Genomic DNA, 20,175 nt, shown 5'->3' with positions numbered 1-20,175 from the left:
TGTAAATGCATTATACTGCATGTAAGTCATCAAGCATCCCATAACCATCTTTAAAATGTTATATGAATAGTAGGAACAATCTCAAGATCAAATGCAGATCTACTAGGTCAAGTCTAAAGCCATGCTAGTGGCTCTGTGACTTCGTACTTGGGCAAAGCTGTGCTTTGACCTAAGTGCTAACATGCTCATAATATTAAAATAAAAAAAATTAAGGGATCTTCAAAATTATTACAATTCATTCTGAGAGGGACATGAATGTCTGCACCAAAGGTCATGTCAATCCACTCAATAGTTGTCGAGACATTTTTCTTAAAACCATAAAAATCAGCCTGTTGGAGGTGCTTGATGAAAAGTCATTGGATCACCAAAGTCAATAGGATTAATTGTCTGGGAACCATGAATGTCTGTGCTGAATTTAGTGCCAATCTGGTATATGCTGAGGTTTTTCACTGGGTAGGTGAAAACTTTGACCTGCGGGTGGCGCTAGAGGAAAAGTCAGGGTATCACCAATACCAGTCGGTTTCATCATCGGGGACCATGAACGTCTCTGTACAAAATTTCATGGTAAAATCTGAAGAATAGTTGTTGAAATATTTCAGTCTGGACCAAAGTGGGGGATCGGCTGACCAGCTGACCAACCAACACTGGCATGCATTGTGTGTGTGTTCATCAAGCAACCTGGATTAGCACCTCAAAGTGCAGACCTAAACCGCATACCTATGAGGGGCTTTCCAAGTTGGAAAGCAGCAGCAGCAGGTCCGGCTTTGCTCAACACATTCAATCAATAAAACTACATCCCATCATATTAACTTAAATTTACATTATGTACTTTAATTAAAATATGTTACTCAGTCTCTTCCCCACACAACTATGCATAAAGACCTTGAGGCAATCATCTACCACAGTTTGGTTTGTTATGTTGCAAAAATATAAAACATGGCTTCACAACATCATTAAAAAAAAAAAAAAAAAAAAAAAAAAATGCACTGCCCCAGTTCCCTTTTACAAAGAAATGTACTCCGCAGGGAGCCACATAATAGCACCGTGATGACTTACACTCCAATATACATCACATAACAGATCATTATAACAACAAAATTACAACAACAAACAAAAACAACACAAAAAAAATTGAGGTCTGATGATGACATAGAACAACATGGTGGGTGAATGTGGGTAAAATATGATATTTTGGTATTTTTGAAGATGATTCACTGATCATAATTTTTGGAGACTTGTGTATAATTATGTACAGGCGGGAATTGAATGCATAGATCAATAATTGTATGAGCAGACATGGATCAATCTGTGAGAGTATCACGCACTCTTAGGAAGAGGAAAGAAGAAAAAAAAAATCCGTGTAACAGGATATTTAGGGGTTGTGAGTCAATAAATGTAAGCACTGCTCTTGAAAACACAGTATGTGAGTCAGCTGTGAGACTGTATGTGATGAATATATGAATTAAAATGAGTCTGAGTGAATGACTGCATGTATGAAAGCATTAATGTTAAGATGAAGGAATACTGTTGAAGGTAAATCAACTTATAAATATGTGGCACCGGTTAAGTCTTGAATATAGATTTCTCCCTGCATGTAAAAAGTGTCCATGGCTCTTTTTCCTATTAAATTACTCTTGCTGTAAGCTCCCCCGGCTCACTTAACCGTTGTAGCAGACCGGGCCAACTTGGAAACCAAATTTCTGGTTCCCATTTCCAAAATCGGACACAGCCACGTCAATGATGGGTAGCGTGTTGGACAGTGGAGCGTCAAATTCCAACACAGTCCTCTCCTGCCCCGAGCGCGTCTGCAGGAGAGAAACGTAATCACACCGTCAGAAACCATGTGTAGGTGTACGGGTTCACGCTCAAATGTCTGTCTGCATTACTCACCTGACACCCGTCGTACAGTGCGCTGATGTAATGCGTGTTCTCATGCGTCAGCTCCTCCCCGTTGCTGCCTCTGAAGCGCAGTGCGTGTTCGTGGCCGTAGGTGGCGGTGTGCAGCCACGCGGCGGAGTTGAGGCAGTGGTATGTGAAGGTCTGCTTGGCTGTCGCACTCAGCAGCTTCAGGAAGTTCAACTGGACAATGTGAACTGGAACACCGTCCGACGCAGAGTAGGAAAACTGGGGGAGAACACCAGAATCACACACACATCGGTATAATGTCAAGGGCAAATAAAGTAGAAAAAATGGAAGTTCACAAAAAGGTTGTGCGTGCATTCAGTCTTATGTTGAGGACTTAGCACTGGCAAATTTCATTTCACTAAACAGGCAATGTTTTGATTCTACCAGGACTTCATCAAATCAAGATGAAAAAAGGGAAAGGCATATATGGGCACAAAACTGATAACATCGGTTAACCAAGAAAGCAACACAATTTTAGATAAACGCCCGTCCAATATTTGTTGAGATAATTCAGTCTGGACCAAAGTGGTGGACCGACTGACAATTGATGGGCAGAAATATGAATATATATTTAAACATCATTTTAAAAAGGGAGTTGCAGCATAAAAGCAAACTGCACAAGATTCAAATCAACCTCACTCATTAGAAAACAACTGTAAAGAGGAAAAGTCCTGAACAATTGGAGGAATTGGAACTATAACAGTCACAAGATGATCAGATAAAATGTTACCTGCTTAATGTAGTAAAGACTGGGAGCTATAATCCTGTTCCAAAATAGTCCAACACTGCTACAAAAGGTTACTCATAAAAGACTCTTTGCCAAACAGCAGTTTTGTCAACCCTTTATTACAACAATACTGAACATGTTCATCATGTCATTGTTGGTTAGAGTTTACTGATGACATTTACTGCTCCTGCTGCATCTCACCAAAGTACCAGAACACTTGAAATTCTGTTTATTTGGCAGTGGACCAACAAGCTTGTTAGTAAATCAGAAAACTAAAGTCTGTGTAGGACCTTCAAATGTCTAACCTTCAGTTGTTGCGATGGTTTTGTCTTAATCATAAAAACTGAGTAGCTTTTTTAGACACTGGATAACAGTGTCTGCCACATGCTGCTTTGAAATCTCCCTTAATAAAATGAAGTGACTTTTAAGAGCTGACAAATGTTTCTGTCTGGCATTCAGCCAAATATGTCACGCATCTGCAGAGTTTATAATTATGATTTAACTTTTGAAGTTCTTTTCATTTAAGTGTTGTATGGAAACACACACTAGCATACATTGATAGCATGCAAAATGATCACACTATACCTGTTTTCCTTTTCTGAATTTGCTGTACCATGTACCATGCTTTTCCCCTTTCCAGGCAGCTAACTTCACCTGATGGCAGACAAACAAAAACATCGGTTTCGAGTTCACTGAATCAACACACACATGTCGACTAAATAATGTTTAATGTCTCTCTAAGTCATTCAGCTTTTGGCAGAGGCCCCTGTTGTCTTTGAACAGTTTATCAAAAGGTCAAACACAAACAAACAAACACAATTTCGTGTGTGTGTGTGTGTGTGTGTGTGTGTGTGTGTGTGTGTGTGTGTGTGTGTGTGTGTGTGCGTGCGTGCGTGTCTGTGTTTCTGCCTGTGAACTAACCGACTGGAACTTCTTGTCAGGGTACAGACATGTCTCTCCCAGCGCAGTGAAGTTACAAAACACTTTGAAGGAGTCTCTATGGCAACCCTGGTTGGGATCTATCCAATACTCACCTGGAGCGAGAGACAGAGGAAGGGAGGGCAGAGGGTTCAGAAAAGTCAAGACTCATACCACTGTCAACAACAGCAACAGCAAAGAGTGACAAATCCTGCAGATAGATGTGACATTAGATGGAGAAGAAAACAGACAGAGAGCTAGATAGAGAAAGATGAGGGGAGAGAATGAGTCTAGACATTCAGGCAGACTAAGGTCTGATAAACAGATGGTCAGAAACAAAAACTGATAAAGTACCATTGGGGAGCTCTGGGTGGAGGAGCCAGAGCTCCTTGCAGGTGCGAGCTGGGCTGTGGTATGTCCCTTGTGGGTTACGCAGACCCTCCACCTCCACTTTCATAGAAGACAGAGACGCAAACACTTCCTCCATGCCTTGGCCCTCCTGCTCCTTCATCCAACCGTCCTGGTCCCCTGCCTGATCCCCCTGCATCCATTCCTCCTCTCCTCCATCTATTGCCTCCTCCTCCTCCTGTTCAAGTGCAGCTCCGTCCACCAAGGTGTGGGTTCTCCTTCTCCTTCCTCGCTCTGGGAAAGGGGCCATTCCAGCTGCTGGCCGTCCCTGAGGAGGGGAGAGGAGAGGAGAGGAAAGAGGAGATGAGAGGTAACAGAAGGGCAAAGAATGGGAAAAAAAGTGAAGGGAAAGAAACAGTTGGGGAGGAGAATTTATTGACGCAGATGGATACAAGTGAAAAAGGTGAGAAAAGGAGAGTAGGGGTGAAGTCACACGTACATAATTATAAGTAAATTAGATTTGTAAAGTTGCCGAATGTACTAAATTTCTGTAAGCAGAACTCACTGGTGGTCCAGGTGGTCCTGCAGGCCCAGTGTCTCCTCTGGGGCCAATCGGACCCTAAGTGTACACACATACACACACACACAGACAGAGCAAAATGATCAGCTTTGAGTAGTAGTGTAGTGTAATAGTACGTAATAGTAATAGTTCAATCCAATAAAAACAATGAGCATCACAGTTACCTGGTTTCCTTTAGAGCCCTTTAGACCAATAGCACCCTGTGGGAGAGAAAAGGAGTTTGGAGAGGAGAGAGACAGAGGTAGGATTAATGATATTCCAGCAAACTCTATGGTACCAATGGAATTGTATATTTGTAGGTCATGTACTGTCAAGATAATCCTGTGTACTCACAGACAGGCCCGTGGGGCCAGGGGGACCGGAGGAACCTGGTGGGCCGATTGGACCCTGATATTAAACACGAGAAACAAAACCGTCAGATGAAGAGAACAAGTAAATACGCTCGCGGTAACTACTACAAGGCAGTACTTCCTAGAATGAGATTGTGAAAATAAGGTTGGCATTTTGCTTCATTTTTCTTATTGTTGACAAAGCCCTTGAAAAGACCAAAACCAACAGTGCATTAATCTCTCTCAAAGCTTTCTGACTTTCCTACCCTGTCTGTTGCACTCAGGCCCAAGATCTAAGAAAATATTTGTTAGAAAAATGTGGTGTTTGATCTTTTCAAGTGATTTGATGTCAATTTGATTGATAACAAGGGTTGCCCCAGACAACATTCAGTAGCCTTATGGTGAACAGTATAGTGGATGTAATTATTTAAGTATTTAAGTAATCATTTATATTTTATGTTTCTGCCTATACCAAAAGCGGAACCATGAGTAAAAAACTGTGGTATGTAGTGAACTGAATTTTGCATACAGTTACACACCTAACATGATGTCAGGGCTGTCTTAGAGGCATGAACTCAAACGACCCAAAAACCAACTAACACGAGGCAAACCTGCAGACAGGTTGCCTACATTGCCTGTTTGGTAATCCAGGCTTGTGTGTGTGTGTGTGTGTGTGTGTGTGTGTGTATATGTTTGCAGCACCTCATCTCCTTTTGGACCAGGTAGTCCTTGGTTTCCTTGCAGTCCTCGGTCGCCCTTCTCTCCAATGTCTCCTGGTGGCCCTATCAGACCTATTAGACCACCATGACCCTGCACAGATATCAAAAATGAGACCAAGGTCAAAGTCACAGCTATGGGCAGAGAAAAAATTTTGGTGTGTACAGTACGCACGAACCTTGTCTCCCTTCCTGCCAGGGTCGCCCTTTAGTCCTGGTAATCCTGGTGGACCCTGTGAAGATGAAGTTATGACGAGGTCAAACACTACTTGTGCATATAAAAACCCATAGATTTACTACTCTGCCAGAGATAAAACTGATGGTAAAGGGTTGTTCATCCTCTATTTTTACTGCAAAGGAAATCAGCTGAGGATTTTTGTCATACTGTCAATGAACTCCTTCTTTTTCTTTTCTCTTAAAGGAGTAATTCAACATTTTGAGAAAAATGCTTATTTGCTTTCTTGCTAAGATAACTGGATGCTGGCTGTAGCTTTACATGCACATTTACCGTACAGACACGAGAGTTGTATTGATCTTCTAATCAAACTCAACAAAAAAGCAACTAAGTATATTTCCCAAAATTTCAAACTGTTCTTTTAATGTAATTTGGAATTGTGATTATTCTCTCCATTACGTCATTGAAATAACATTCAAACATTGATATTTGACGTGCCATCTTACCATGGGACCTGGTAGTCCTGCCTGGCCAGGTGGTCCATTTAAACCCTGCTCACCCTGAGAGAAAGACATTAACACAGAAATGATTTCTTAACCTTCATCTTTTTTTGTGCTTCCCAGATTCATTCTGTGCTTTCATGAAACCAACTTACTGCAGGGCCGGGAATCCCTCTTAGACCCTGGGGGCCAGGCTTGCCATGATTCCCCTGGGCACCTACAGGCCCTGTTTTCCCCAGGGGACCCTCCAAACCGGGAGCACCCTGAAACAAAGAACATGGTGAGCTTCAGGAACTGTTGGGATTCAGAAGTTATTATTCAAAGAGTTGTCTCTAACTTACCTTTACTCCTTTCTGGCCTGCCTTTCCTTCCTTCCCTGGTTTCCCTAAGTGGCCCTGAAGAATAACAAAACATTTGAAACATTTTAACCTGAATCTGGCATAAAGAATGGATTGAGAAAAATACCCGCAACCTCATCCAACCAGGGTTTAATTTTTTACTTAATCTAACAGGAAATAGAAACTGCAGATACTCAGTGCATCAGAGGTGCATGCAGACACCGACACAAACACAAAAAACACACCCTTCGCCCAGGAGGTCCAGGTGGTCCAGGTTCCCCTGATGCTCCTGGTGGTCCCTGAGAAATTTAAAGAAACCGGTTATTTGGCCAGTCATTATGTTGTTTGCTGACAGCATATTTAATGCTTATGAATTAAAAATATAATGGATGTCATAGTGTATGGTGTATGATGTAGAGGAGAGGAGCTCACAGATTTTCCAGGATCTCCTGTGTCTCCTTTAGACCCGGGCAGACCGTCCACACCCTAATGAGAAAAGAAATGGTGGACAGAGGAAAGCAACACGAGCTGCTTGATTGATTGATGAATTTTCAGTGTCCACCACAACATGATGCTCAGCCTGTATGGGCTTCAATACACTAGGAAACACCAACAACCAGGATATGTAAGTCAAGATGTACAGCTCACTACACGGTACTGTGTCTAAGCCACCGTGATTTTTGTAGAAATCTTGCCAAATCAAAAATCTAATTTTTAAAAAGTCGACTCAACAAATTATCACATTCAGAGACAGATCAAACCAAATCGTGATTCTTTAACTTAACACTTACAAATACTGACTCTTTAGGCTGCTGTATATGTGCCAATGAAATGCAAAATTGAATTTCTACCTCAGTTGCCAGAGGTAAATGTACCAGGTCTTAAATGAGCAGACAAGGTGTGCACATGACTATCTTCTCTCCAAATCATGTTAAATATATGGTAGTTCTTTGTATCAATCTTTGATTTTTGTCATTTCAAAGTCTGGCTTATTCCTCATTTTCTCCTACCGGTGTTCCTTATAAATCTTTAGTAATTGTATATTACACAGCAAACTTCCTACAAATACAACGCAAATCGGAAAGATAAAATAATGCCGTGACATCCTTAGATGAAGGAAAATCTGGTGTTCTAGTCCAGTAAAAGATCTTTTGGTCGGCCTTTGCTCTGGCAATTGGACAAGACAGTTCCATAACTTCTAAAGAAATTTTAATCAGAAGAAAAGGATGTTGATGAAGAAGAAGAAGAAGAAGAAGAAGAAGAAAGGAAAAAGGAGGACGAACAGAAAGAGCAGGCACTCACATTCGGTCCAGCCTCTCCCTGCTGTCCGAGGTCCCCAGTGAGGCCTATAGGACCCTGAGGGAGAGAGAGAGCTTGAGTTAGTAATGTTGTATATGATAGAATAGGCTATAAATGTGTTTTGAATCATGTACTACAGAGAGCAGTAACTACAAAAGGAGTAAAGTGGAGACAGTTTGTTTGACAAACTGTAACAAATATAAAGGTTGTAATTTCCTCATTTTATCCCTTTTTTGCTGATTATTTTCTCAGGATAATCATCGTGGATTGCAAGAGGAAAAGCATCTACTAAGAACATGTGCTCTTTCAACTTAAATAAAAATAAATATAATTTTGATTACTTACTCTACAGTCCTTAGCTTATAGAGATTAAATGTGTATCTGTTTTGCTCTGCGTCTGTATGACTGTCGACTAGTAATATTTATACTGAAATCAGTATTTAAAAAAAGCAATGTACAATTGAATATGTTTAAATAATATTTGATTTAAAGGTAACTTTACCTCACTACATCGTGAATTTCACAGGAATCGAACACTGAGATGTCAGTTACTGATATCTGCTAAGTGAGTAAGCTTTAGCAGGACTTTAGTTTTTTTGTTTTTTTTTTTTAAAAAGGATTTTTCTTCTCTGTCGTTGTTGGATTGTCATTGTTATCTACTGCCTCATTTTGTCAAATTATGTGCCAAGAAGTCAGTTCTACAAAACTGATATTTTTAATTTACAGATAACAGCTAGGAAATAAAAATCGACAAGTACAATTAGTTTTAGCGTTAGCTAAGACTAGCCATATTCATCTCACCAGCTAGCTTTCACTTGATATAGCGCTCTTGCTTTAGCTGATTACAGTGTAGTTGGTTGTTCACCATTCGTCTCCGGCAGTGAAGTTGCTGTGTTTTGACTTATTTTTTTGGCTCAGATTTCAGTCTTCACTCAGTTTTGATCAAATATTTATTTACTGCGCTTTACTTTTCTAGGGCAGTGCACAGTAAAGAATGTTATGGTACCAAAAACTATTGAAGTTCACTGAACAATATTATATAGGTTCATACTACATATTGCAGTGCTGTGTGTTGCACTGTATTTTAATACACATGACAGAGTATTTAAGACTGTCATGGTTTCTGATGTGAATGTTTCTCACAGCATTGCCCTTGGCTCCATCCTCCCCTGTGGGGCCCCTGGCTCCTGGAGGACCTGCTGCTCCGGGAGGGCCCGTATCTCCCTTCTCCCCCTGGTCTCCTTTTTCTCCCTTAAGTAATAAAGGAGCAGAGTGAGCCATTATAAGAAAAGAAAAGAAAAAAAAAAAAAGAGCATGGGGCGGAGGAGAACAATGAAAGAACTCCTGAAGCAGGAGGGAGCAAGGTTGAGGATGTCTTTGGTCAATAAGTGGCCCAAAACAAAAAAGCAATCAAACTCACTAGCCTTCCTGGAACACCAACTGCTCCTGGGTCACCTGCCTCACCATCCTCCCCCTATTATAAAAACAAATTTAGTGCAAGAAATGCAGAAATTAATAATTTGGGAAGGATAATGTAATATGCATCTTAAAGGTGTTATCAGTTTTATTTACCTTCTCTCCAATAACGCCCGGCTGTCCTACCATTCCTAGTCGACCGCTGGGACCCTGCGCGGCACAGAGATCGGAGTATTTTATTCTACATTCAAAACAAGTGCTTGACTAAATAATGATGCATAAATATGTCTCTGAGACTTACCTGCCCACCAACAGGGCCTTGAGGGCCAGTGGGGCCTTGTTGCCCAGGTGGACCCTAAAACCAGGTATGTGATGTAGAAGAAATTATTATTCATTCATTTTTATAAATAAAGGAAAATATTATGTAAATAATGGATTGATTTTTAAATAGGATATGAACCCACCATTAGTCCCACATGTCCACTCTCACCCTTTTCTCCTGGTAAGCCTGGCATGCCCTTGGAAAACACACACAGGATTAGAGGATTAGTGTAGCGCTCTGAGGTCACTCCATCTTTTCAGAAGACATCACTTCAGTGGTCTGCAGCCTGACTTGTGAACAAATCTCACCTGTAATCCTATTGGTCCCTTAGAGCCCTTAAAGCCGCGGAGCCCCTCATCTCCTTTCGGACCGTACATGCCCTGCTGGCCCCGGGGGCCTGCCATTCCATCCAATCCCTACGACACAGAGGGGGAGAAAATTATTGTAACTTTGAAGTGATTAAAGGTTACATGAAATGGTATCTTTACTGATATAGTAATAATAGTTGCTGGAATGCGTGGTCAAAGACCAACAGGCTATCAGTTATTGAGTGAAAAACATGACTGGATGTCTGTTTCTACAGAAGTGGAGATGTAAAACAAAACCTTGACTTAATCATATAATGTAATTCTGTGGTTTATCAGTGAAGTCTTGTGAACTATACTGCAAACTGGAGTCTCTGCAAACAGTGACCACTCTCACAGTTGTCACTTATAAGTGGACAAGATGTAGGTCAAAAGCCAATCTATGTCAAACGGAAACTAACACAAAGCAGCCTCTACAAGTCTACTAAATAGGCTGGTTACTGCCGCTGAACATCTGACATTTGAACATTTGATAAATTCAGACACAAAGAAAGCAGTGCCATTCTATAACTGATACAGCTAAAATAAGAAAGCCGTGGTTCCAAAATAAGTTTGGGGGATAGGGAAGAAGTGTGCTTACTGATCTGCTGCATGTAGACACAGATCTACAGTAAACAGCTTACTACACTGCATGTAAACATGTTCTCAAATAACCTGTGTGACCTGGTTTTTCTGAGTAACCTGGTGATTTTAGTCAATGTAAATGTACTGATTGAGTGAAAATCAGCATTAAATAAAAAGTTTTTCGATAAAGGAAATTTTAACTTTTGGGATTCAGGTGTTTCTTATTAGGTTTGTGATACAGCAGGATTTGAGGCATTGTAGTTTTCAAGACACTGAGCAAAAATACACAGAATGCAAACAGAACAGCAGACTCACTGGGAGTCCTGGCTGACCGAGGGGTCCTTGAGTGCCAGTGGGGCCTGGAGGACCCTGTGGGGGGGAGACATTCAGACATGAGGAGAGCTACTCTGATTATGGAGTACAATTCAGATTGATATACCTCTCCAGCTTTACACTCACTGATTCCCCTTTGTCTCCTTTGCTGCCTTTCTGCCCAGGGCCTCCCTGCTCTCCCTGTGGACACACACACACACACACACACACACACACACACACTTACTTTATTATCACAGTCAAACACACATTGTCACTTTGCCTCTCAGACTCACAGAGACGCACAGGTTACCTTATCCCCATCATCTCCTGGAGGTCCTGCAGACCCTGTAGCTCCAGGCATCCCTATGGTGCCCTGATCTCCATCCTGACCTGCCGGTCCAATAGGACCCTTCTCTCCCTGAGAAACAGATGCACACATTTAACACGTTATTCTGCATACAAACTATAAAGACAAACACAGACAAAAACAATTGATCCAACCAAACATGGATAACCTTAATGTGGTTTTCTTTCAATCCAAACTGATATACACTCACCAAGCACTTTATTAGAACCTGTACCTGTACACCTGCTTATTCATGCAATTATCCAATCAGCCAATCATGTGGCAGCAGGTCAGTCAATGTTCACATCAAACAGAATGGGAGAAATGTGATCTCGGTGACTTTCACTGTGGTGTGATAGTCGGTGTCAGATGGGCTGGTCTGAGTATCTCTGAAACTGCTCATGTCCTGGGATTTTCACACACAACAGTCTTTTGAGTTTACTCATAATGTTGCCAAACACACAAAACATCCAGTGAGCAGTAGTTCTGTGGATAGAAACGCCTTGTTGATGAGAGGTCAGAGGAGAATGGCCAGACTGGTTGGAGCTTGCTATGGTAACTCAGATAAACCCCTCTTTACAACTGTGGTGAGCAGTTAAGCCTCTCAGAATGCTCAACACGTCAAACCTAGAGGCGCATGGACCACAACAGCAGAAGACCATGTCCGGTTCCTCCACTCCTGTCACCCAAGATCATAAATCTGAGGCTGCAGTGGGGACAGGCTCACCAGAACTGGACAGCTGAAGACCGGAAAAATGTAGCCTGGTCTGATGAATCTGGATTTCTGCTGAGGCATGCAGATGGTAGGGTCATCATGAATCTATGGACCCCACCTGCCTTGTGTCAACACTCCAGGCTGCTGGTGGTGGTGTAATGGTGTGAGGAGTGTTTTATTGGCAAACTCTGGGCCCATAATACCAATCACTCATGGTTTGAATGCCGCAGCCTGTCTGAGTATCGTTGCTGACCATGTGAATCCCTTTAAGGCCACAGTTTACCATCTTCTAATGGCTACTTCCAGCAGGATGATGCACCATGTCACGAGCAAAGGTCTCGAACTGGTTTCATGAACCTGATATTGAGTTCATTGTACTTCATTGGTCTCCTCGGTCACCAGATCTGAATCCAGTAGACCGCCTTTGGGATGTGGTAGAACAGGAGATTGGCAGCATGAATGTGCAGCTGACAAATCTGCAGAAATGATGTGATGCAATCACGTCAACATGGACCAGAATCTCAAAGGAAACTTTTCCAACATCTTGTGGAATCAATGGGAAAAAGAACTGACTGTTTTGAAAGCAAAAGGAGGCCCTACCCAGTATTAGTATGGTGTTCCTAATGAAAAGCTCGGTGAGTGTGCATCATGTGCTGAAAGCATAAAAGAGTGTCAATGAAAGATAATTTTACTGAAAACAAATGAACTCTAATGGGAAGACATAAAAAAAGCATGAAATACAGTAAGACAGAAAAAAAGTCGGATGTAATTACAGGCTCCCCCTTCTCTCCCATTGGTCCAGGTCCTCCGATTGCTCCGGTCCGTCCAGGCTGTCCGATGGCACCAGCTGGTCCCGGAGGGCCCCTCTCACCTGTTGAACCCTATGGACAGAATGTACAACATGTTGGTCCTTGTACCACTTAACAAGTGAAAGTAATGAGGCAATAAAGGCAAAATTTCAATGCATAAAGATGTTTTTGACACTGGTTTCAATTTTAAGACATACAAAATATAAAAAAGCCAAAAACAAAAGAGATGTACTCTAACTCACTATGGCTCCTGGAGCTCCTGTAGGTCCTGATCCTCCTTTCAGACCAGGAGGCCCCTGGAAAGATCACTTACAATATTTAGAATATTGAGAAATCAAGCAATTCCTTTGGAGTGTGATCTGTGTTTCTATGTGTTACCATAATTCCAGGCGCTCCTCGGCTCCCCCTGAACCCTTTCAGTCCTGCGGGACCATTCTTCCCAGGTGTCCCAGGTACACCTGGGTCACCCTGAGAAAAAACAAACAAATATTATTGAATCAAAACTCAAATAATGACTCTACTGTATGAGATTATGATGATCAGTGTGACAAAAACTATGCGAACTCACCTTTCCACCTTCCTTCCCAGCAGCCCCAGGTAAACCATGCTCTCCTGGTACCCCTGGTGCCCCTGGGTGACCTCGGTCCCCTGTCGGGCCAGACTCTCCTGATTTTCCCTGAAACAAACACACACACGATTGGCTCAATTACAGCAATACAGGCATGAACCACAAGGCAGGAGAAATATTATTTAACAGAAGTGATTCATATTGTTGAGCTCACCTGTGGCCCCACAACACCTGAGGGTCCAGGAGGTCCTGTCTTCCCTTGGAATCCCTGCAGTCAGAGGAAATATGTGTATAAAACATATTCTGGTGTGTGTGTGTGTGGTGAACACTATTTCCCTAAGAAAAAGTGAAGTAACTGATGACCTCTTAAGACCTCACTCACCGGCTCTCCTCTTTGACCTGGGTGACCTGGAAGTCCATCCTTCCCAGCTGGACCCTACACACACACACACACACACACACACACACACACACACACACACACACACACACACACACACACACACACACACACACACACACACACGTGTGTGCACACAAACCCACACAGACACACATACGCCAAGAACAAGGGAAGAAATTAATGGGGTCCCAGGACAAAAAATGGCTTCCACAGTTAATGGAATGCCCCTGAAATTAAAGATGAATAATGAGTAGTACCTTTGTTACATTTCACTCTGCTTGCTTTTTATTCATTGAGCTGTCAAATATTCAAATATAAATGCAAAAACTGTCCCCTGCAGGCCACTGTAGGTGATTCATAGCACATGACTAGCATTTCTTTCCAGTTCATTCTCTGACAGAAAAACTGAACAATTCTGATCACAAAATGACCAAGATCCTCACTTGAAACAGTATGAAATGTTGGTACCATGCAGCCTGTACCACGACAAAATACCACTACCCTCCAAGCCACAATATTAAAAAACAAAACAAAAACAAAACATTTTTTTTTTTTTTAAAATAATGGCAATACCTACCAATCCAACTTTTAAACACTGGGTCAGGGACCTAGTAACTAACATTTTTGAGACTGGAGAAAATCAGAAACTTGCTTAGAGGTCAAACTCATCTGCTGAGGTTTGGGACTTTTGCAAAATGTATTTATTAAAGATTGTGTTTTGACTGTGAAGGCTTGTAAATGAATATTTTTTCTTTTTTATGTATATAACATTAGGATTTTCGATTGATTTATGGACTTGGTTTGTTCTTGTTTTGGTCCTATCTTAAATAAAACTAATAAAAAAAAAGTTTATTTTGTTCAAAAACACAAAAAAACTAAACATGGCATAAGTGTTTTAAATAAGTAAATTTATTCTGATAGATAATAACTAATGAATCAAGACTAAATTTGTGTATGTGTATAATTTTGTGAATGTGTATGTTTTGTCACTCACGCTTGATCCTTTAGGTCCTGGCTCTCCATTCCTTCCTTGCGGCCCTTGAGGTCCCTGAAAAAAAACATAATGCCGCCAATATAACAGACAATCAGTCAGTCAATCAATTTTATATATTAACAGTGTTTTTCTTACCCTCTCTCCAGGAGATCCCGGGGGCCCATCATGTCCTGAGGCGCCCTATGAAAATGTATGTGAGAATTAGAACATGGAAGGAGAAAATAGTATAAGTATATTAATCCATCAGTAATGACTGAGGAGATGTTACTATTGGCTGCAAGAAGAATCCGCTGACCTTTTCTCCTGATTTCCCAGTAGGTCCTCTCGCCCCTCTGGCACCTCGTGCACCCTGTCAAAGAAGACCAAAGCTTGGATGACCCTGAACTTTTGCTAAGTATGTACCAATTAAAGGAGGGGGGGCGCTAGCAGTTCCTAGCCACCTTTCTAACCTGGTTTTAAAAGTGCAATTCATTACCGACTTAACTGGGGAATGTTTTGAAACACAGCACTCACATTTGGACCCCTCTGGCCTGCACTTCCTGGTTGTCCTGAAGGACCCTGGGTAATAACACAAAATACAGGACATTAATGGAAAGAGTCTGATTTAATGACATAACATCATCATGATTTTAAACCCTCTACTCACTTTTTTCCCTTTCTCCCCTGCAGCTCCCAGTGCACCGGGGAAACCATCAGAACCCTAGGGAGGAGTAATCCACAAAAATTTACTTTGTATGAATAATAACCACTACATCTGTAACTTGTCTACATTAATTCAATGAAGCATTGGTTTTTAAAAAATTTATTTTACCTTTGGCCCCTGTCTCCCTGGATACCCTGGCAGCCCAGGAACTCCCAGTTTCCCCTAAAAAAGAGAGACAGTGTGACTTATCTTGTACAAATTTTGTAAAAGGGGAGTTGAGAATATTGTAATTAATTATGATTAGCATTATACATGCTAACTTTATACCTTCTCTCCAGCAGTACCAGAAGGGCCAGGTTCTCCTTGAGGACCCATCTGTCCTTTGGGCCCCTCAGGCCCATCTTCTCCTCGGCCACCTGGAGTTCCATTGTCTCCTGTGTCCCCCTTTGCTCCCATCTCCCCCTTGGCCCCTGGGAAACCGTCCTCTCCCTGCAGACAGAGCGAAGTAGAGGAGACAGCAGGACAGACAGAAAAAAAAAGTTTAACGAGAGAACAAAAAATCCAAGACGGAAGTTAAAAAAAAAAAGAAGAAAAAAAAGGCATGCATTCTGTAGTTAAACTGTGGAGGTAACATGATGACAAAACATCCTGAACGTGCACGGACCGTACCACTTTTCCGTCTCTCTCACCTTCTCGCCTTTGCTTCCCTTTAATCCTCTGATTCCATCTGCCCCCTGTCAAACAGGAAGAGACACAACAAAAGTGGATTCAACAATAAAACAGAAAACATGATATAATATTTCTTGCTGTTCATGATATTAGCATGACGTTGCAAGAATATCAAAGTGCTAGTATGCTGTGGTATCTTCATATTCAGTTTATCTCCATCAAGAACATCCTTCTATTCTCTAATGAAATGCTAATGAAAAGTTAAACACCTGAGTAAGGGCACAACAATTCTGGGCTCAATGTTATCATCCTGTCCTACCTCCAAAAGGCTCAGATTACCAATTTAAATCCTAAAATTTCATCTACTCACAGCTTGTAATACTTCCCTCCATATAGTTTTAAAATTGGGTACATTTGTTCTTTTCTAAAGCTACCGTCTTTTTCATATTTAAATAATAGTATTTTTTCTTGCCATTGTTATAGTGTTGGAGTGTACTTGGATGTCCAGTGCTTAAGTATGTTTCTGAAACACAATTGACTAAAAACAAGCAATCCTACTCCTTGGATACTTCACTGTGTTCTGTAATATATACAAATTAAAGGATTAAAATTAAGTTTTACCCCCGGTATCCCTGATAACCAGTGTTCAAATTCAAACCAAATCTTCTGATTTTCATTGTCTACCTTAACTCCTCGTTGTCCAGGGTATCCAACAGGCCCCTGCACTCCTGGAGGACCCTGCAAATGAAAACACATACACGTTAAGATGACTGACACCTACTCGTCAACTGTAATAACAGCAGCACAGCATGCATGTGTTGTACACAAACACAGACAAAGATACATGTATACTGTACAAAAGACTTACCGGTAGTCCCTTTTCACCTGGAGTACCTTCCCTTCCAGGGTGACCCTGTTGATTATGAGGGCAATACTTCTGTTAGGTATGTAGTTGTGATTTTAAGGTTAGGATTAGGGCCTAAGGAATGCATCATGTCAATAAGAGTCCTCTGAAATATAAAAGCACAAAAAATACTTGTACTTACAGGGGGCCCATCGTTTCCAGGTAAACCCTGCATCCCTTTCTTCCCTTGAGGCCCCTACCAGACAAAAAAGACCAGTCAATTAATCACGACTGTAAAACCCAACGACGAGAGTAAAATCCAACTAAAAGTGTCTTACTTTCTCTCCTGGCAGCCCTACTGACCCCTGAGCACCAGGAAAGCCCTGTAGGGAAGGTGTAACATTAGGGTTTCTGTGTTTGCATTTATGCAAACAGTTTATTTTTGTGAGTATTTGTGCTCTGCTCGTACCAGGATTCCAGGGTTGCCTTGCTGTCCAGGTGCTCCGATGTCTCCTGGTGTTCCCTGTTACAAACAGGAAATTATGTCATATGGACAGATTTGTCAACAGCCTCTGCTGTCTACGACCTTCATTATACTCACTAGGTTTCCCTTTGAGCCTTGAACCCCATCAATTCCTCTAATGCCCTGTAAGGAGAGAAAGGGAGACAGTTAATTGAAGGGACTAATTTTTTCTTTTGCATCCTTGACTGCACTTGTGTTGCCTCCATAATAAAAACACTGAAAAAAAAAAACACAAGAGTTTTTTTTATTATAAAATAATAGGAAACTGGAGGCGGATGTAAAAGCAGAGTGTAAAGCTGCCAACTCTATACTACAAGTATTAATTTCCCTATATGGGGTTTATTTTCTGGCTGTGGCTTTTTCTGTCACATGAACCCTCCTTTCATAAAACATTTTTTTCCTATCTGACTAAAAAGAGAAGACATATGGAGGGCCCACTGCCTTCTATCTTTAAAAGAAATTTCCCTGAGGCTTATTACACGAGCCTCCTGCGTCTATAACTAAATGAAACCAAAAATTCTCAGACATTCCACTTATTGGCTATACCACCTCCTTGCTTGAGGTGTTTAATGCTTAATTAACCAACAGCGGGTATAAATATGTCATTTAAACAGATTAAAAAGTGCTTCCTTAATGTGTTATTAGATGCTAACAAGTGCAAACTTGTGTTGCTACAAGTGCAAACGTAAATTATGCAAACCATAAAGAATCTGCTTTGGTGTTTTCAAATGTGATGTTGCATTTGGCAGAGAGACCATCATTTTCTCAGTGGAGATAAAAAAAATTACATGACATAATATTTAACAAATGGAGAACTACTTGAACATTTTGGTTAAGCATTATCACATGGAATTATTTCATCACGTAGACACAGTTAGATATATGTTGATGGTGAGAGGAGCCTTATTTTTGCTGCACAGATAAGCACAAAGGCGAAGTAGCAGGATAATCTTATTTTATGTCTTTTACTGTTGTCAAGGGTAGAGATTAACCTGTGTGACTGTGAATGCTGCCTGTGTGTGCAGAGGTTGTATATATATTATATATATATATATATATATATAAAAGCATAAATTCACACTCACAGGCTGGCCTGGGGGACCAGGACGACCTCTGGGACCATTCAGACCTCTGGAGCCCTGTAATACACATCACAGTTCCAAACAATAAAATATAATAGCATGTTTTTCTGTGTGTGCTCTTCTATATCTATTAGGACCAATACGAGTTTTAGATCCTACAGTTAAAGCTTCTTCATTGGTTTGTATGAGTTTGTGTTGAGTGTTTCGGAGTCATGGTATATTAGAAGACAAGGGAGCTACTTGTTTCTTACCATAATATTATAATATATTATAAAAATATAAATTTAAAGTGGTACTTTAGTGATTTAGTATTGCATTTCCATAAAGTTGGGGGATTCACAGGAGACTTCTGCAGGTGCAGAGATATCCTGACATTGAGTCTCTAGTATGGATCACACTCCAAAAACATTGGACCCCACATTTCCCATTATAAAACTTGATAGCCTTTTCATTAGATTTAGATGAGTGGTAAATGCCAACGTCTCTCAAACTCCACGGCCAAAGTTTATAATGCAGGCTCTCTGTTATAAATGTGAAGTCTCAATCTAAGATGACCCTGACAACCTCATCAGGGATATTATCTCAGATATTAAAAAGCTCCTCCAAAGCTACAACAGACATAATACAGCTGTTTTCATAGGCTGAGTAGTACTAACCATGAAAAGCAAACTGATCTCCATATTTAAAATTGGTCGAGTGCCTATTTAAATAAGTCATTTTAATACATGTGTCTTTGGGTGTAAACACTCACAGCATCACCTGGCTGTCCTCTTGGCCCAGGTGGCCCCTCAGAGCCCTATGAAAAACTCAAGCATTAATATCTACATAAGAACACAAACCTGCATAAAGATGAAGACATACAACCGCTATGACTGCTCACCTTTTCTCCTAGCTCTCCTGGAGGACCTGAAGGGCCTGGTTTCCCCCTGTCCCCCTGGGAAAATGCACACACAGAAGTTGTCAATTGGTTGCTTGAATTATCAGATTAACACCACTCACTAATTCAGTCAGCTAACTTACTTTATGCCCTTTGTCTCCAGGGAGACCAGGCAAGCCCTCAAACCCTCGATCCCCCTGAAATTTGAATAAATAGACAGATGGGTTCATATTTTGAAAAGAAAAGAGCAGTCACTAAGCGAACAGTGTGAGATCAGTTCTTCTTCACCTTTGATCCAGTCTCTCCTATTGCACCACGGCCCCCATCTGTACCTGATCGACCCTAAATTAACACAGACAAACACACACACTTACAAAATAGTTAGACATGGCATATTATATATTATCTGTGAAACGAGAACATAATAAAAGATTTCAGAAGATGCTATTTATTGAGAAAAGACTGCGGCAAACAGTCTCACCCTTTTCCCGGGTCGTCCGTTCTGACCTGTGATGCCTGGCTGTCCTGGAGGACCCTAGGGAGAAAAGGTGGAAAGAGAGCAGGTGACAGTCAAGCTGGTTCTTAAATGAGTTCCAGTGTTATACAAGACAGTGAGGTGCTGAGCGTGTTGCTATGACAACCAGCTAACTCACCGATGGCCCAGTCTCTCCGCTGGTCCCCTTCAGCCCAGAAGGACCTGGTGCACCCTGGGAAAAATGTTAACAACTTTCATTTTCATAAGTTTGCTTTGGGATCCATTGTCTGCACGTGTGTGTGTGTGTGCGTGTATGTGTGTGTGCAACTTTTCCACTACAGGAGCTTAAGTCCTGTAACTTTTGTAATGAGTCCTGCTTTTGTTTCCACCGCACTTCACTTGCTTTGGGG

General features: G+C 41.3%; 1 protein-coding gene across 1 annotated transcript in view; it reads right to left on the bottom strand.

Moving 5' to 3' along the window:
- Positions 1-995: 995 nt before the first annotated feature.
- LOC120800434 (collagen alpha-1(XI) chain-like) overlaps positions 996-20,175 on the bottom strand; it is a 30,072-nt gene continuing 10,892 nt past the window's right edge. The window contains exons 15-66 of the mRNA XM_040146538.1: positions 19,944-19,997; positions 19,772-19,825; positions 19,579-19,632; positions 19,434-19,487; positions 19,294-19,347; positions 19,165-19,209; positions 18,417-18,470; positions 17,410-17,454; positions 17,278-17,331; positions 17,147-17,191; positions 17,011-17,064; positions 16,833-16,877; positions 16,649-16,702; positions 15,985-16,029; positions 15,623-15,784; positions 15,464-15,517; positions 15,299-15,352; positions 15,166-15,210; positions 14,948-15,001; positions 14,788-14,832; positions 14,653-14,706; positions 13,638-13,691; positions 13,470-13,523; positions 13,256-13,363; positions 13,066-13,155; positions 12,930-12,983; positions 12,652-12,759; positions 11,128-11,235; positions 10,962-11,015; positions 10,818-10,871; positions 9,882-9,989; positions 9,716-9,769; positions 9,553-9,606; positions 9,408-9,461; positions 9,256-9,309; positions 8,979-9,086; positions 7,839-7,892; positions 6,969-7,022; positions 6,782-6,835; positions 6,540-6,593; positions 6,354-6,461; positions 6,205-6,258; positions 5,703-5,756; positions 5,510-5,617; positions 4,812-4,865; positions 4,643-4,678; positions 4,464-4,517; positions 3,905-4,226; positions 3,554-3,666; positions 3,218-3,286; positions 1,891-2,124; positions 996-1,805 (exon numbers count right to left, since the gene is read on the bottom strand). Of these exons, the coding sequence (XP_040002472.1) occupies positions 1,659-1,805; positions 1,891-2,124; positions 3,218-3,286; positions 3,554-3,666; positions 3,905-4,226; positions 4,464-4,517; positions 4,643-4,678; positions 4,812-4,865; positions 5,510-5,617; positions 5,703-5,756; positions 6,205-6,258; positions 6,354-6,461; positions 6,540-6,593; positions 6,782-6,835; positions 6,969-7,022; positions 7,839-7,892; positions 8,979-9,086; positions 9,256-9,309; positions 9,408-9,461; positions 9,553-9,606; positions 9,716-9,769; positions 9,882-9,989; positions 10,818-10,871; positions 10,962-11,015; positions 11,128-11,235; positions 12,652-12,759; positions 12,930-12,983; positions 13,066-13,155; positions 13,256-13,363; positions 13,470-13,523; positions 13,638-13,691; positions 14,653-14,706; positions 14,788-14,832; positions 14,948-15,001; positions 15,166-15,210; positions 15,299-15,352; positions 15,464-15,517; positions 15,623-15,784; positions 15,985-16,029; positions 16,649-16,702; positions 16,833-16,877; positions 17,011-17,064; positions 17,147-17,191; positions 17,278-17,331; positions 17,410-17,454; positions 18,417-18,470; positions 19,165-19,209; positions 19,294-19,347; positions 19,434-19,487; positions 19,579-19,632; positions 19,772-19,825; positions 19,944-19,997 (3,864 nt within the window). The 3' untranslated portion in view covers positions 996-1,658. The remainder of the gene's footprint in view (positions 1,806-1,890; positions 2,125-3,217; positions 3,287-3,553; positions 3,667-3,904; positions 4,227-4,463; positions 4,518-4,642; positions 4,679-4,811; positions 4,866-5,509; positions 5,618-5,702; positions 5,757-6,204; positions 6,259-6,353; positions 6,462-6,539; positions 6,594-6,781; positions 6,836-6,968; positions 7,023-7,838; positions 7,893-8,978; positions 9,087-9,255; positions 9,310-9,407; positions 9,462-9,552; positions 9,607-9,715; positions 9,770-9,881; positions 9,990-10,817; positions 10,872-10,961; positions 11,016-11,127; positions 11,236-12,651; positions 12,760-12,929; positions 12,984-13,065; positions 13,156-13,255; positions 13,364-13,469; positions 13,524-13,637; positions 13,692-14,652; positions 14,707-14,787; positions 14,833-14,947; positions 15,002-15,165; positions 15,211-15,298; positions 15,353-15,463; positions 15,518-15,622; positions 15,785-15,984; positions 16,030-16,648; positions 16,703-16,832; positions 16,878-17,010; positions 17,065-17,146; positions 17,192-17,277; positions 17,332-17,409; positions 17,455-18,416; positions 18,471-19,164; positions 19,210-19,293; positions 19,348-19,433; positions 19,488-19,578; positions 19,633-19,771; positions 19,826-19,943; positions 19,998-20,175) is intronic.

Source organism: Xiphias gladius, chromosome 15 (assembly GCF_016859285.1).
Source record: "Xiphias gladius isolate SHS-SW01 ecotype Sanya breed wild chromosome 15, ASM1685928v1, whole genome shotgun sequence".
Classification (NCBI taxonomy): domain Eukaryota; kingdom Metazoa; phylum Chordata; class Actinopteri; order Istiophoriformes; family Xiphiidae; genus Xiphias; species Xiphias gladius.
Note: the sequence above shows the minus strand (reverse complement) of the source record. Positions and strands in the feature narration are given on the sequence as shown.